Source organism: Hyperoodon ampullatus (genome assembly GCF_949752795.1).
Source record: "Hyperoodon ampullatus genome assembly, chromosome: 8".
Lineage (NCBI taxonomy): Eukaryota > Metazoa > Chordata > Mammalia > Artiodactyla > Ziphiidae > Hyperoodon > Hyperoodon ampullatus.
In genome coordinates this window covers 85,129,027-85,146,781 of record NC_136921.1, presented here as the reverse complement: position 1 = coordinate 85,146,781, position 17,755 = coordinate 85,129,027, and the positions used below count along the sequence as shown (strand labels likewise).

General features: G+C 38.4%; 1 protein-coding gene across 1 annotated transcript in view; it reads right to left on the bottom strand.

Annotated features, from left to right (window-relative positions):
* The window catches only part of UBR3 (ubiquitin protein ligase E3 component n-recognin 3), a gene marked incomplete at both ends in the record, with an annotated part of 236,220 nt that overhangs the window by 133,474 nt on the left and 84,991 nt on the right, over positions 1-17,755 (bottom strand). Inside the window, 7 exon segments of the mRNA XM_079709824.1 lie at positions 669-760; positions 1,087-1,220; positions 1,321-1,373; positions 2,143-2,271; positions 3,404-3,493; positions 3,586-3,651; positions 12,739-12,825. Of these exon segments, the coding sequence (XP_079565950.1) occupies positions 669-760; positions 1,087-1,220; positions 1,321-1,373; positions 2,143-2,271; positions 3,404-3,493; positions 3,586-3,651; positions 12,739-12,825 (651 nt within the window).

The following is a 17,755-nucleotide window of genomic DNA, read 5'->3' as shown; positions in this document are numbered from 1 at the left end:
TTCCCTGGTGGCGCAGTGGTTGAGAGTCTGCCTGCCAATGCAGGGGACACGGGTTCGTGCCCCGGTCCGGGAAGATCCCACATGCCGCGGAGCGGCTGGGCCCGTGAGCCATGGCCGCTGAGCCTGCGCGTCCGGAGCCTGTGCTCCGCAACGGGAGAGACCACAACAGTGAGAGGCCCACGTACCACAAAAAAAAAACCAACGACAAACAGTTTGTAGACAACAGTCTTTGCCCTTAAAAATCTCTTGGTTTAAAACTGAATTCTAAGAAAAAAATCCTCAGAATGTTTAAAGCTCTGGTAATAATAATTATAAGATATACCTCTAAATTTTAACCATGAATTCCAGCCTAGTAGACCTAGCTGCCTTTCACCAAGTGTCCAGCTCCCTTTCACTATTGCTGTCCTTAAAGGTCAGATCCTGGGGTGCCCAGAGCCACCAGTCCTGATGCCTAACCAAGGTCTAACAAGAGTACCCTGAGAGACGACAGAGGCAAAAAAATCTACCAGTGGTCTTGAACACAGAATTGAACAAACAATTGGAGTTTTTCTCCGTATTATTTTTCAACTTCAAAAAAACCATTTTAATCACAAAGTGATAGATCTCTAATCCATAAATACTACTTACAACTTAGATCCTGCAACTAACAGAAAATTAAACTTTTAAAAGGATATGAGGTCCAGCAATGAACTATGTGTTCTGTCATTCATACACAGCTGGGCTACCATCTCTGCTCTGAGAATCTCATCATCAGACATTCCTAAAATTAAAAATAGAATTAATAAATCTGAATATCTATATATTATAAAGAAACAACTTACCACACAATTTATTAAGCATAAATACCAAAAATGAGATGCTTCCAAAATTAAAGAGCAAAGAATACAATGCCCCAATATAACTGCAGTTTAACTACCCTGATATTTGCAGTTCCCTTAAGGGGTTTTTTAAAGGATATTCTAAAAGGAGTGTCAACGGTAATACATCCTTTCCTTTTTTTCCATAAGCCAGTTAACTACCACAAGGAGAGGGGAGGAAAGGGAGGTTGATAGTTAATACGCAAGTATTTGTATTAGTGCTTTTTACCTAAATGTAAACGAAGACTCAAAAGAATCACAAGAAATGTAAGAGCGCCTTCTAACATGGATCTCTCATGCTCTGCATCAAGTACTGTGTTTTGATGTTGTGAAGCCATTGTCAACAAATCCACTACCTTAAATCTATTAAAAAAATATTTGAGACAGATTTTTTAAAGTTAAAACAAAATTAGTTTAAATTCCAAATACTTCCTAATACCTGTCTTAATAAAATTATGCTTACCTTTCAAAGACAGATGAAATAAAATAATCTGGATCAAGTCTAGATGCACAAACCTTTAAAAGACAAAAAATAAAACCCACAATCTTTATTTCTCAATATTCAGTTTTACTTCTTTTTTTCTTTTTCCAGCCACGCCACGCGGCTTGCAGGATCTTAGTCCCCCAACCAGGGATTGAACCCGGGCCACAGCAGGGAAAGCACCAAGTCTTAACCGCTGGACCGCCAGGGATTTCCCCAGTTTTACTTCTTGTGTTAATCATATTTTTTATTTTCTGTATCTTCTGATGTTCTGGCATCATCTAGGGGGGCCCTACAGACCAGGAGAGAAACTACCCTTCTAAAGGCGAGGCTAATTCCAAAAGACAGTAAACAGCTCACCTGGGAGTAAGTCTCTCATATGCAAGTCACTCATGCCCTTTATTTAACTCACATACCAAGCCAATATTCCCCCTGGCCCCCTGCCCAGTGCAGGTACCAGATAGCCTTTATGCCCCAGAGCCCACCAAGATTATTCAAACTAGCCAATCCTAAACTACTTCCCCTGCCCTGCCTTGCCGTTCCTATAGAAACCCCAATAAAGTTTCTGGTCTAGGATTTCCCCTCACTCCTCCTTCTGCCTCCTGACCAAAATCTAATGCTTCCCCTCTGGTCCTGCGTAGTATGGCATGCCCCCTTCCTTTGGAAATTATAAGTAATAAAATTCTTCTCTCAATAGCACTGACCTCTCCATGTCATCATTTAGCCACCTCTATAAATTAAAATCTCACAGGTACAAATGAGATACTTCTAAAGTACAACATCTGCATCATCAAGTTGGCTTACCTGTAATAGGTAAATGTCAGGATCAATCATGGAATTACAGAAATGAGACTGGACATAGGTCATGGCTTGTCCTTTGATTTGCAGACCATTTCTTACCCACATATTGCTATGGATTTCGGCAAGACTTGCCTAGTAAAACAAAAATTAAGTAAATTGGACAAAGAAGTCATCTAAAGTCAACCTTTATAAAATCCTGTTACAATAAACAATCATTTCAAAATATTTTATAACTTAATCACAGCATAAGCCTGACATTCTGTCCAATGTTTAAGATATTCAATTCAAATATATAATTTTAAATTTTAGGATGATCATTGTATTTTATACAGTCCCTTCTTCTAGAGTTTATACATGAGTTAGTTTTCCATGATGACACCTGGATACATTTATAACAATATTCACTGAAATCTTTAATGAGGAATCACTGACGATTACATTTAACTTTTTCCTCTTCAAAAAAAAATACATAATGCTTAAAGAAACACAGGAATAAGCATCAAACAAGCTAACCGTTCACCTTTCAACATCAATGAATATAATCTATGTCTTTAATTCACCCTAACTCAACCTTCAATCTATTCATTTTCTAAAATTTGGCAAGAGCAGATCAGATTAGAATAAATTTTCTTACTATATTAATATTTAATTCTTCATGTATTTATGTCCTGTATCAACCAAAACTAAGCACAGTCATAACTTCATCTCATTTGTTCCTAACTCCCACAGGTAAAGTTCAATAATGATTAACAAATCTAAAATTTCCAGGAAAAATAAACTGAAGTGCAAATCCCTCTAATGTATATAAAAGGTGGTCCACAAAATCAGTGTTAGAAATGAAAGAAACCACAGTGCATATGTAGGCTAACTCTTCTCTCTTTTCTCTCCTCTCACTTTATAGATGGGGAAACCAAGAATCAAGTAGGTGAATCACTCCAAACAACATAGACAATAAAATAGTGGTGGCACCAAGGCTAGAATTTGTTGGGTCTCCTGACTCCCAAAACAGTGCTGTAGTATGTTAAACCCCCCCATAAGTAAATATAGTGAAAAGAATTCCTGGGGAAATTATAACTAAATGTAAATCTCATTTAAAAAAAAAACAAAAAAAACCCAAAATATAATCCGGTAAAAATACAAAAACTAATTTTTTTTTAATTTCAAACATTTTGGCTATAAAACAATGATAAAGGCATACAAATAAAATAAAGGAAGAATCACTTAACCAAGGAATTCAAAACCTTTTAAAAGCCTGAAAACATACCTGAATTTGGAGTGGATGAATCATTAGTTTCATTAACATTTCCTGATCTGGTAAAACAGAATCCAAATCTAGTTCTTGACATTTCACAGCCTAAAAATTATGATAAAAAATGTTATTAATTCAATACATAATTCCCAATATTCAAAAAACAAACAAACAGAGTTGTTTAATGACACTCTTACCTTACTCAAAAACATAGCATAATAACGATGTAGTGGCAGATGAAAAGTGACTTGGTTAGGTGCTGGCTGCAAATAAACAAACAAAATCCACAAGTCAAAGAATCCTTTACCGAATTCAAAGAAGGTTTTAAAATGCTAAAACCACACTTTCACCTTGATTTATTCCCCTATACTTTCTAATCAAAAAGTACAATTTTAGAAGTTATAGATTAAAAACCCACTGTAGATAAAATTATTCCATTTTAAATGTAAGTTCCTTAAAGGCAGAAACTGTATACTCCTCAATGTTGAATCCTCTGAAGCATCTGAACAAGGGATGGAATAGATTTCCCTTTACAGTAGGCCATTTCAGAATCTTCAAATGCATGCATAACAAACATGACGATAGTAACAAGAACAATAATTACAGCTAACATTCACTAAGCACTTACTATGTGCCGGTCACTGTGCTAATAAGCACTTCATTCAGATTTAATTTAATCCTAGGAGAACCCAATGGGGTAGAAACTGAATATTCCATTTTATAAATAGGGAAATTCAAGTTTAAAAAACTTAAGTAACTTCCTAAAGTTAACAAGTAGTGAACTGAAAAGCTAGCCTGAACTCCGCTGTTATATTCAGAACGGTAAGAGGCTCTGACTACAGCCCTAAACTGAGGTGCAGTTAAAAGGCTTACCTAGTTGGATGAGATGCTCCCCATATCAGTGGTGAACACACAGTTTCTATAGGAAAGCTTAGTACAGTATACATCAAAGACCTTTGCTATCCTTGTGAATACTATAAAAACTGTATTTTAAATCTGTGACTCCCATGGGTCACGCTATCACTACAGGGACAAAGTACAACACAGTTGTCCTTCTCAAACAGACAAGAAAAATTAAAAGGTATTATTTGTTTTTAATGCTTCTATAAGTTTTTAGTAAAGTTTTCTCCTGTTAAAAAGTTTTACCCAAAACACTCAAATACCAGTATAGAGTTATAAAGATGTGCAATATGTCCCCACCCCTAAAACAGTTTTTTCCAAAACCGATATGAGAAAAAGATCTTCCTCAACATGTGAATAAATGTCTAAAGAAAGTTGTTCTAACAAATAAACATTTGGCTTTCATAAAAAGGAAGGAATTTCTGACACATGCTGTAATATGGATGAACCTTCAAGACATTATCCTAAGTGAAATAAGCCAGTCACAAAAATAGATATACTGTATGATTCCACTTATATGAGGTACTTACAGTACCTTATAGAGACATGAAGTATAATGATGTTGTCAGAGGCTGGTGGGAAGGAAAAATGGGGAGTTTATTGGGTATAGAGTTTCAGTTTTGCAAAACAAAAAGTTCTGGAGGTTGGGTGCACAACAATGTGAATACACTACTGAACTGTATACTTTAAAAAAGGTTAATAAGATGGTAAATTTTATTTTATGTGCAGTTTACCACAATCAAAAATAAAACTAAAACAAGTTTGCCTTCCATTACTATAATCATTTTAGTAACATAACTATACTAACTAGCTAAATCAGAATCTCCTTGCATTTCCTTCTAAGGCAGGCGTCAAGAACAGTGGTTAAGAGCAGACTCTTAAACGCTGGATTTGCAGGAGTTCAAATCCTGATTCTGCCACCTACAGCTGTAAAACTGTGAGCAAGGGGCTTCCCTGGTGGCGCAGTGGTTGAGAGTCCGCCTGCCGATGCAGGGGACACGGGTTCGTGCCCCGGTCCGGGAAGATCCCACATGCCGCAGAGCAGCTGGGCCCGTGAGCCATGGCCACTGGGCCTGCGCGTCCAGAGCCTGTGCTCCGCAACGGGAGAGGCCACAGCAGTGAGAGGCCCGCGTACCGCAAAAAAAAAAAAAAAAAAAAAAAAAAACTGTGAGCAAGTTACTTAATTTCTCTGTGTCTAAGTTGCCTGACCTGTAAAGTGGAGATAATAAGCAGTTGGATGGCTGTGAGGATCAAGTAAGAGAACATAGTACCCAACACACATTTCTATTAATTACTAAGCCATAGACTCTATCTTGTCTTTTAAGGCTTGAACATATGCTAAACACACATTCTTCTACAGTGTTATATTCCATAATCCCCTCTTGTCCAACGTCACAAATTAGTCACTTGAAAAACTCTTTTTCCACTCCTTCCATATATACTGAGGTGGTCCTCAGATTCCATTCTTAGCTTTCTACTCTTCTCATTCTAGGTGACTTTATCCAGTTCATAGCGTCAACTGCCAACCCAAGATGACTCCCAAATCTCAGCAGAAATCTCACTCCTGAACTCCAAACCCTACATTCAAGTGTTTACTGAACATCAACATTTAATATCCCATGGGGACCACAAATACACTGTGTCCAAACCAAACTCAGCATCTTTGCCCTAAAACTCAATCCTCCTCAATGTTTCTTCTCCAAATTCCCAGTAATACAAATCTGAAATGTAGACTGCGTCCTTCTCTCAAACCTCCTACCTTTCATAAGGCATCAAAGTGTGTCTGATTTTCTAAATACCTCTTAACTTTACTTCCTCCTCTCTTTCCATACTGCCCCTAACTAACCTTAGCTCTGGCCCTCAACATTTAGTGCCTAGATTTCCGTGCTAGCCTTTGCTACTTCTATTCTTACCCTCTGTAAGAAACTTTCTGTGGTATCTGCCTAGCTCACAACCTTCCCCATCTTCTCAGAATGTCCCTTCCTACACCACTTCCAAATACACACACACAGGGACTGGAGCCTGACAGTCAAGTTCAGTAGCCACATCTGACTGGATCAGGGCAGGAGATACCTAACCCATCGTGGGCAATGAGGTTCTCTCTTCACTTGAAAATTGAACTAGATTTAAAGACATCTGCAGACAGTCTTGGACTATGGCTGAAACTGCAATATTAGGCAACTGTAGGAAGGTAATATTTAACCACATAGGCAAAAAAGCACAGAAAACCAATCTACAGAAAGGGAAGAAAAAATGAGGCAGAAAGGCCAAAGCAAAAGCAAGAGACAGGAGTTCCTGTTCAGCTTTCCACTCAGTTCCTGAAGTCCAGGTGCCATAAGATCCCTGAAAGACCTCTCTGTACTCATAATAAATTATTCCTCCTTTAAATTAGGCTGCCTCAAAAATGTTTTTTTCCTTGTATTCAAAAGAACCTTAATTAGTACATCTATTTAAACCTTGATATATTGCCAGGAGGTGGTCTTACCAAAACATTAATTTAACCTTGTACTTCTCCATTCATCATCTTTTTTTTGTGTGTGTGTGTGTGTGTTACGCGGGCCTCTCACTGTTGTGGCCTCTCCTGTTGCGGAGCACAGGCTCCGGACGCCCAGGCTCAGCAGCCATGGCTCACGGGCCCAGTCGCTCCACGGCATGTGGGATCTTCCCGGACCGGGGCACGAACCCGTGTCCCCTGCATCGGCAGGCTGACTCAACCACTGCGCCACCAGGGAAGCCCCATTCATCATCTTTTAATGGCTCCTTATAGTTTTAACTTCCTTTAACCTTCTGACTCTTGAGAGACAGGGCTTACCTCTCCAGCCTCATCTCCTGTCATATAAACTCATGCACCATAGGTAGTGCCTTTGTATATGCCTTTCCCTCTGCCTCAAATACTATACATCCTTGCTCCCACTGGATTAACATACCTTTAAGACTTTGCTGAAGTGACATTTCTGCTAGGAAGCTTTTCCTGAGTCCCTCACGGTAAATGAGATGCTCCACTCTATTCTCCTCCATAGCACCTTGGTCACAACTTTACAGAAGCCCTCTGATCAAATTAGCCATTTATTTGTCTTCCATTTCCTTAAATTAGGCACCGTTTCATCACTGTATCCCCAGTGTTTAGAACACAGTAAACATTCGATAAATATTTGCTGGATGAACACATGTTCTACTTCCATCTTATAAGAGATGACTCTAATCAAACCACTCTGCTATATACTCATAAATGTTGCTATATACTCATAAATGTTGCTCTGCTACATACTCATAAATGATATTCAGTATTTGAGGATTCTTAAATGGCCTGTACTTTGGGAAAATTTATTCCATCCTGTGTTTCTAAGTGACTGTTTGATTTGCCTTAATCCAGTTCAAAAAAATATTATTTGCTTATTCTGTGCTGGATTACTGTGATAACTTCTGACCTCCACTCTCAAGGCTGAAGGAAGAACAAATATTTATCACACATGAAATATGTGCCTCTTAGTCAATCCTCATTGGCTAATATTATTATCTTAAATAAACAGATGAGAAGGTGGACTCGGCAATGTTTTAAAAAAAAAAACAAAAACTGTCCAAGACCAAGATCACATAGTGTCCACTCAGGTATGCCTGACTCTAAAGCTCCTTCCACAGCCAAAGCCAGTACAGTTGAAATACGACCAGACAAGAAGTTGAGAGACATGGGATCTGGACCCAGAAATACCAGGAGTTTGCTATACAACTAGAGGCAAGTCATTTAGTATCTCTGCATCTCCATTTTACATTTGAAAAAAAGGGAGTGATAATAATATCTTCCCTACTTCACAGGGTTGTTTTGAGAAACAAATATATCAAAGCACTTTAAGAAAGAAGAAACTTTTAAACATCGTAAAGGATATATTGGTTGATTCCTTAAATTCTGTACTTATTTTCTTTTCTATTAAAAATCTATATAAATTTTTGCAACATTTGGGACTTCCCTGGTGGTCCAGTGGTTAAGACTCCATGCTCCCAATGCAGGGGGCCCAGGTTCGATCCGTGGTCAGGGAACTAGATCTCACATGCCACAACTAAAGATCCCACAGGTCACAACGAAGATCCCACATGCTGCAACTAAGACCCAGCGCAGCCAAATAAATATTTAAAAAAAATTTTTTTACAACATTCAATATCTTCCTAAAATATTTCTGTGTTAAAAACAAATATACTGGGGTTTCCCTGGTGGCACAGTGGTTAAGAATCCGCCTGCCAATGCAGAGGACACGGGTTCAAGCCCTGGTCCGGGAAGATCCCACATGCCGTGGAGCAACTAAGCCCGTGCGCTACAACTACTGAGCCTGTGTTCTAGAGCCCACGAGCCACAACTACTGAGCCCACACACCAGAACCACAGAAGCCCACGCACCTAGAGCCCGTGCTCCACAATGAGAGAAGCCACCGCAATGAGAAGCTCGTGCAACACAACGAAGAGTAGCCCCTGCTCACCACAACCAGAGAAAGCCTGCGCGCAGCAACGAAGACCCAACACAGCCAAAAATTAATTAATTAATTAATTAATTTAAAAGTGTGTGTGTGTGTGTATATATACACATATATATGTGTGTGTATATATATACACACACACACTATTTCCTTGAATTCAGCTGCTCTGTATACTATACTTGATTCTAACTATCCGTAAATCCACCCCAAGTTCAACCGTGGATTAATTTCATGTCAAATACTACCTAACCCTCTGTGTGTAATAATAATTTTCCCCTAGTTCAATCTTCCTGTTGTCTTAGTGATGCCACCATTTCAACAATAATTCCTAAAGTTTCAAATACTAATGAGAATTGGACTGAGAGAAGCTTCAGCTGAAGCCCCAGCTGAAGGACTAATCCTCGATGGGGTGAAGAAATAGTGAAGCAGGTTAAAAGTTAAAAGCAGGATGGAGCTCTGTGGAGAATGGAGAATGTTTTCTTTAAAGACTGACTCATTACCATTTATATAAACAAAGCTTAAGCTTAAGTACCAACATTTAGACAAGAAACGAATCGGTGATTTGGTGAAGGCAGAATCAGAATCCAAATGGGCAAAATGGCCAGGTTGAAGGCTAAAGGCAGGCACAAATATTGGAGGAGGAGTAATCAGGGATGGAAGACAAATTAGTTTGAGGCAGGAAGGATGAGAGTTAAAGATAGTAGGAGGCTCTTCCCTTCATAAATAATTCAGTCCTAAAGCCACTGGCAGGGAGGTGTTAAGAGGCAAAATAAACCATCTATAGGTGAGGAGCCTGAAAAGGGATATCAGAGCCCAGGGTGAGGAGGACAACTGTGTGTGCTGGGGCAGGGTGGGGGGAAATGTCAGTGGTTTTCCAGGGTGAAGAGCATCTACACAGAAGTGGGGTGTGGCCTGGCATACGGAGTTAGGGCATCCACACAGCAGCCCAGTATACTATGTCAGAGCCAATCAGGGTGAGGAGAGTGGGGACTGACCAGGGATGAGAAGCCAGAACCTGACAGAGGTAAAGGGGGCAATGACACAGGGTGCCAGCCTGGAATAAGGAATCAAAATTCAAGCAAGGTGAGGAGATTATCCACAGGTGAAAAGGACCCAGTATGGGGCATCAAAGCCAAAGCAGGATAAGGAGGGCAGCCAGAATGAAGAAATGCCTGGTGTGGGAATTCAAAGCACACATAGGGCGAGAAGGATTCTTCACAGAAGGGTAGCCCAAGGTGGGGAGTTGGAGTCCAAGTGGGATGAGGAGGGTGTCCATATGTAGGGCAGGGTGGGGGACAGAATGCAGGGAGAAGAGGGCATCCATGTAGGGAAAAGGGAGGCAACTGATATGAGAAATTGGTTCTATATAAGAGGACTGGTCAAAGAAATAAATATATTAAGGATAATGGAAGCCAGGTTTCTCACTGTTAGAGAAAACTAGAATAAGTCCTGTGCTATACTGGAATATAAAGTATCAGCTAGAACTCACAGCTTTCAATATATATAATAGAGAAATAAATATAGATGCAGATATGTACATCTATATACATAAATGCATACATATATTCTGAACCTCTGTTCACTGAGAAGGCCTGGGAGCAGTTAATACCTCGATAGCAGTGAGCCCACCAAGCATCCAGATCTTGCTTTCTCAACACTGTTTTCTACTAAAAGTAACAAAAGATCCTTAAAAAAATGACTGATTCCAGGGGTAGAATAGGGAAAATATAAGGTGAGCCTGAAACATCTTGTTGAGCCACTAAGAACAGAAGTGCTCAAAGAATAACGGGACAAGTCAAAAGAACACAGAAACCTGCTTGAAGGGGCTCTCACTGGCCACATCTGAAACAATCTGAGCATCAAATAATAGTAGTATTGGACTATAACCCAGTGAATAAAAGAAACTATGAATCTCCAAAGCAGAAAATTAGTGAATGAACTAAAAATTAGATGAGAAAACAGATGTATTTAAATAGCTTTAAAGCACGTCCTCACAAAATACTTTATTAATTACGATGAGAAAAAGGGTAACTTTATGGTAAAGAAGTCTGGCTGGTACCACCCTAATCAAATGAACAAAGAGAATATCATCAGTAATAGGACAAACAAAGATCATAAACCACTAAAGAGGGTGCAATGAAAAGACTGCAACATCACTTCTGTAATATTCCTGCAAAAGATGCATAATCTGAACCTACTCATAAGAAAACCCAAATTGAGGGGTGTTCTACAAAAATAACTGAGCTGTATTCTTCACAACATTATTGCCCTGAAAGGCAAAGAATGAGAAATCATTCCAGGAGACTAGAGACATGATAACTAAATGCAACACGTGACTCTAAATAGGATCCTTTTGCTATAAAGGGCAATCAATGGACAATTTGTAAAACATGAATGAGTTCTAAGATTTACATAGTAATAATATAATAAAGTTAATTTCCTAATTTTTATGGTTGTCTCTGTTTATATAAGAAAGAGAATGTCCTGGCTTATAGGAAATGGATACTAAAGTATTTGGGAGTTATGGGCATCAAGCTAACATGTTAACTCTCAAATAGTTCAAGAAAAAGTTCTTTGTAGGGCTTCCCTGGTGGCGCAGTGGTTGAGAGTCCGCCTGCCGATGCAGGGGACACGGGTTCGTGCCCCGGTCTGGGAAGATCCCACATGCCGCGGAGCGGCTGGGCCTGTGAGCCATGGCCGCTGAGCCTGCGCGTCCGGAGCCTGTGCTCCGCAACGGGAGAGGCCACAACAGTGAGAGGCCCGCATACAGCAAAAAAAAAAAAAAAAAAAAAAAGTTCTTTGTACTCTACTTCCAACTTTTCAATAAGTTTATGATTGGGTAAAAGAAAAAATTTTTAAGGAAAATAAATAAATAAAAGCCCCTCCTCTCCACGCCCCGGCCTAAGACACCAGGAGCTGCATCTGCCCAGAGTTCAGAAATGAGATAAGGAGTGCTCTTCCTTCCACATCTGGCAAATTTTGACCCCACTTCATAAGAGGAATAAAAGGGGCTTCTGATAGGAAACTTGGCTGACTAATTAACAGCAAGCCCTTATTTAATTCTTCTCAGTTCATTATCAACAACAATCATCCTTACTCAGCCATAAAAAGAAATGAAACTGAGTTACTGTGGATGGACCTAGAGCCTGTCATACAGAGTGAGGTAAATCAGAAAGAGGAAAACAAATATCGTATGCTAACACATATAAATGGAATCTAAAAAAAAAAAAAAAAAAAAAAGGGTTCTGAAGAACCTAGGGGCAGGACAGGAATAAAGACACAGATGTAGAGAATGGACTTGAGGACACAGGGAGGGGGAAGGGTAAGCTGGGACGAAATGAGAGAGTGGCATGGACATATATACACTACCAAATGTAAAATAGATAGCTAGTGGGAAGCAGCCGCATAGCACAGGGAGATCAGCTCAGTACTCTGTGACCACCTAGAGGGGTGGGATAGGGAGGGTGGGAGGCAGGGAGATGCAAGAGGGAGGAGACACAGGGATATATGTATATGTATAGCTGATTTAATTTGTTATAAAGCAGACACTAACACACCATTGTAAAGCAATTATACTCCAATAAAGATGTTAAAAAACAAACAAACAATCATCTTTATTCATGCCCAGAGGAGAACACTGACAAATTAATAAAGTTGTGATACCCTTTCCATACATCTCCCCTATTCTGTTCACATTTGCACTGTCACTTTTATCTCTTTGAATGAACTCCTGAGAAATATACATTTAATAACATTAAAAAAATTATGCCCTTCTCTAGGAAATAAGCAAATAGTTAATGTACTGTAGAATCTCCTAAGTGTCAAACAACTGGTCTCTTACTTCTCCTTTTTTAAAGCCTAGGGATTTTATGTTTATTCCAACACCTTTCCCTTATCCCATGAAAAGATATTCATTATTTTCAATGTTAAATGAGATCTAACACTTTTCTTAAATGCTTTTACGTATATCAAAAATATACATACCTCATCTACGAAGTTAATAGCCTCAAACCAATCTTGAAGAGCTTCAAGGCAGTATCTCACAACATTTTGGGTATATTCTTGAGTTTCCTAAAATAATAAGTTATATAAGTTTACAGTATATAAATATATATATGTTCAACTTCAAAGTATATGCAATATATAAAAAGTTGTGTGCATTGTATATATAATGGAAAAATATACATATTTTCAAAATAACCACATTTGTCATTTCAAGGAATCATCCTTTCACAAACTAATAGTAACAACCAGTGACAGTTATGAAAATGAACTAACCTGAAATGAGTCAAAGGTGAAATAAATATATGTGATGTAAACTGGGTTCCATTTCAAAAGATCCTAAAAATATAAGTTCCCTACTGTTATTAATGGGTAGAGTTTCTTTTGGGATGATAAAAAAGTTCCAGAAATGGATAGTGGTGATGGCTGCAAAACATTGAGAATGTATTTAATGTCATTGAATTGCATACCTAAAAATGGTTAAAGTGTTAAAAAATTTATCTTATATATATTTTGCCACAGTAAAAAAAAAAAGAGGGCAGAACATATGAGTACTGTAAGCAGCCTGTGAATATCTTAGCTTGTAACAGAATCTAAAAGAAGGAAGAATAAGAATGTGCCATTTAAAATAAGGTATTGTGAAAGAAAACTGTAATGTTTTATGGAGAAATTGATCCAGTGAAATAGGCAAGTATTAAGTTAAATGGAAAAATAAATCGTGATAGCCTCTCTTTAAAAAAATAGGCAAAGAGGCTTCCCTGGTGGCGCAATGGTTGAGAGTCCGCCTGCCGATGGAGGGGACGCGGGTTCATGCCCCGATCCGGGAGGATCCCACATGCCGCGGAGCGGCTGGGCCCGTGAGCCATGGCCGCTGGGCCTGTGCGTCCGGAGCCTGTGCTCCGCAATGGGAGAGGCCACGGCGGTGAGAGGCCCTCATACCGCAAAAAAAAAAAAAAACTACAAGCCTCACATCCATATCTAAAAATAGCATCTCTAGGGACTTCCCTGGCGGTCCAGCGGTTAAGACTCTGTGCTTTCCTACCAAACGTAAGGTAGATAGCTAGTGCGAAGCAGCCGCATAGCACAGGGAGATCAGCTCGGTGCTTTGTGACCGCCTGGAGGGGTGGGATAGGGAGGGTGGGAGGGAGACGCAAGAGGGAAGGGATATGGAAACACATGTATATGTATAACTGATCCATTATGTTATAAAGCAGAAACTAACACACCATTGTTAATCAATTATAGTCCAATAAAGATGTAAAAAAAAAAAGACTGTGCTTTCACTGCCAAGGATGTGGGTTTGATCCCTAGTGGGGAAACTAAGATCCTGCAAGCCAAGGGATGTGGCCCAAAATTAATTAGTTAATTAATTAATATAGCATCTCTTATGAAGTAGATATTATCATCTCTTTCTTTCTGAGATTTACTTCTCCTTCACCCAGCTCAGTCTCCATATCCTGTTAATTCTTCCTCAATATTGTCATGTAGGTTCACTTCCATTTCCTCCTATTTCTGATATCATTCAGACAAAATATCACTTAACTAGTTTCCCTGCCAACAGTCTCACCCTGTTTTAATCTATCCTATATGAGATTTATCCTTCTCAAAATATTATTTTATACATCCTGTTCCCTATCTCTTACTGAAGAAAACGTAATGACACTTTAAGTTACCATAAATAATGTGTCATAACCAAACTAAAGTTGTAGATAACTCGTGTATAAAGAAACATTTAAAACCAAATGTTTTCCTATTTAATCAAAGGTTTGAGTAAAGGGACACCACTATATCCTCTTTACACAAGTGTAAACTGATAAACTCTTCTGGAGAACAATTTGAAAAGTAGATATATCAAGAGTCTTCAAAAAGGTGACCAATTAATTCCATTCCTAAATATAGCATACTTAATAATCATGTTCAGATCATCTCTCCCACCTCCCCATCACTATCATACCCACCTCCCAAAATTCAGTATGCATGACTTACTAGTTTTATGACCTTGAGGAAATTACTTGAATTTTATGAGTTTCAGTTTCTCCATACGTAAAAATGGGCATAATACTACCTACCTCCTAGTACTGTTATGAAGAAGCAAATGAAATAATGTACATAAAATGCTCTATGTCACAGTCTAGCACTATATCTGACAAGTACTACTTAAGCGCGCCAAAGATTCACAGCCAGGCTTAACTTCTGTCAAGCCTGCAGTAACGTAAAGTTGCCACTAGATGGAGATTTTACAGCTTATTTGTTCTGTTCAGAAAGCAAAAATTAGTAAAATTCTAGAAATGTGCCATCCCTTTATCCAAGCTATCTGTTATTAATCTAGTATAACTTGTTTAACTATCCCTTAGCATTTTCAAGAACCAAATAGCATATAGGGCAATCAGACAAAGAAAGTAAGCTATCAGGTGAAGTTCCTTTTTTCTATTGCTAATCCTTTAGTTTTATATTTTATAATTAGAGAACATAAACATAAAGCAATAGCTTTGTTTTACTTAAAATAATAGTCTTTCTTCTAGTTTACATTTCTAAAACCTGACAACACTGCTGCTAAAAAGCTCCAGACAGTCTTGCTTAAGAGACAATTATAGCAAAGTGATAAAGGGCACTGGTTCTGAAATCAGATGGATTTGTTTTCAAACTCAAGCTTCCACTTGCAGCTGTGTAAATGTAAGCAAATTATTTAACCTCTGAAAGAAAGGGATGATACTATCTACTTTATAAGAGATGTTATGAAGATTAGATACGAACATAATGTAAGCAATATAATGTAAAGAACAATGTCTGGCATAGTGTAGGCTCTCATCAAGAGAACGTCTTATCTAGGAACTAGATGCTCCTTTAGCTAAGAAACTACTCTCAGATACTACCAGAACAATATGAGCTCGTTTTCTCTCTGTTGTCTTCACTTCTTAGATTAAGAAAACCATAACACATTGCAATCCTGGCCTTCCAAACTGAAAAATAAACTACTGCCTGAAAACAATGATTTCTCATTATCACATAAACATAGCCCTGGCCTTATAATCCAAAATCATCCTAAACACAGTTGTCAGAATAATCCTCCTAAAATACTGACCTTTTCATATCAACATCATATCAATCCTCCCTCCTAAATCACCATCTTTTCTGTTGGCTTATATGATGTTGCATTCTTCTGGTTTTTCTCCTCTCCCTCTCTGATGTCTAAATGTTAGTTTTTTCTTCAAGGTCCGTTTCTCTTCTCCCCCTATTTGATGTGATCCCATCCCCTGGCAATAAATGCCATTTTTATTCCCAAGGGTCTAAAATTTATAACCCTAGTCCAGATCTCTCTTTTGAGCACAAAACTCATATATCCAACTGACTATTCACTATTTCCACTTGGATGTTTCAGAGGCATCTCAAACTTAACATATCTAAAACTAACTCTGATCTCTCTAAACCTTTTCTATCGATCTTTTTCACCTCTGTAAAATTACCTCCATACATAGTTACCCAAAAATCTATTTCACTCATCAATAACATACAATCCATCACCAAGGCTTTTAGTTCTACCTTCAAAATACATCTTCAATATCCAAAATGCACCTTTAATGCACCTTGAACTTCAAACCTGAATTTCCTAGATTATTATCACAGCATCTTAATTGGTCTATTTGCTACTAGTCATGATGCTCCCCACGCTCCCCTCAATCCAGTCTTTCCAGCAAACAGAATGATCTTTTAAATGTAAATCTGATCACATCAAACCCCTACTTTAAAATATTCACTGGCTTGTCCTTAAAATTAAATCTAAGGCTCATTAACATGTTCTATAAGAACCTGCATAAATAATACAATACCTGCCTATCTCTCCAACTCCATCTTGTTCTGTGGCTCCAGCCACAAACTCCTTAATATGACCAATCACTTTCCTACTGGAGGTAGGTTATTCCATACTATCTCCCCTATTCCCACCACTAACCCCACTTTTATACTTCATATATTCTTCAGAAAGGCCTTCCCTGATCCTCAAACGTAACCAGCCTCCACACTCATTACTCTCATAGCAATCTGATATTTTCCTGTAGAACACTTACAAAAGCTTACAAAATAAACCTGTGTGCTTACTTACTTAATGTCTATCTCTCCTATTAGACTGCTCCATGAGAGCAAAAACCACATCTATTTGGTTTGACACCAAAAACCCGAGCATCTAGATAGCATCTGGCATAGAATAGCATTCAACAGATACTTTTTTGAATGAACAAACGAATCTCATATTAGATGACAGTTTTTTTGATAAATGCTACAAATGAGGTACTATAAAAACAGAGACTGGAATCATAAATATGAAAGAATTTAAATGAGCAGATTACATATCAGCTGAGTCTTATGAGTACAATTTTTGAAGAGCTCACACTAATTGTTCTTCATTCCAGTTAGAATTGCTGCCAAAGTCCTACTGCACATCAAACAAACCAAAATCTCTGACAGTGAGCCTCAGGCACATGTATTTTGCAAGCTTCCCAGATGATTCTCATATAAGAGAAGCACTGGACTAAGCAGGAAGAATGAGCTCATTTGTCAGAAAAGGGACTAACTTGAACAAAGCCACTGGAATCAAGAAAGGAATTGCATGTTGAGGAATGGTAATCAATCCAATGAAGGCATGGAGGTAGACGGGGTATAGGAAGGTGAATTACGATAAACAAGTTGAGGGCAAATTGTAGAAGGTCTTAAATGCCTCTATAGGAAATATGGACATTATCCTATAGACGTAAGAACTTGAATGATTTTTAAGCAAAGGAGAGATAAGCACAGAGCTTAGCAGTAACTTCGGTATTAGGAAAAATTACAGTAGGAAGAATCTAGAGGCAGGAAAACCAGTTAAGAAACAACCCAGATTTTAAAAATATAAAGAAATAAATTAAGACAGAGGAAAGAAGTGGTAGCGAGACATTTCTGGTATGAGAGAAAATTCACGGTATCTGATTATAGCTTGAACACAGCTGGTACAGCAAGGGGAGGTTTC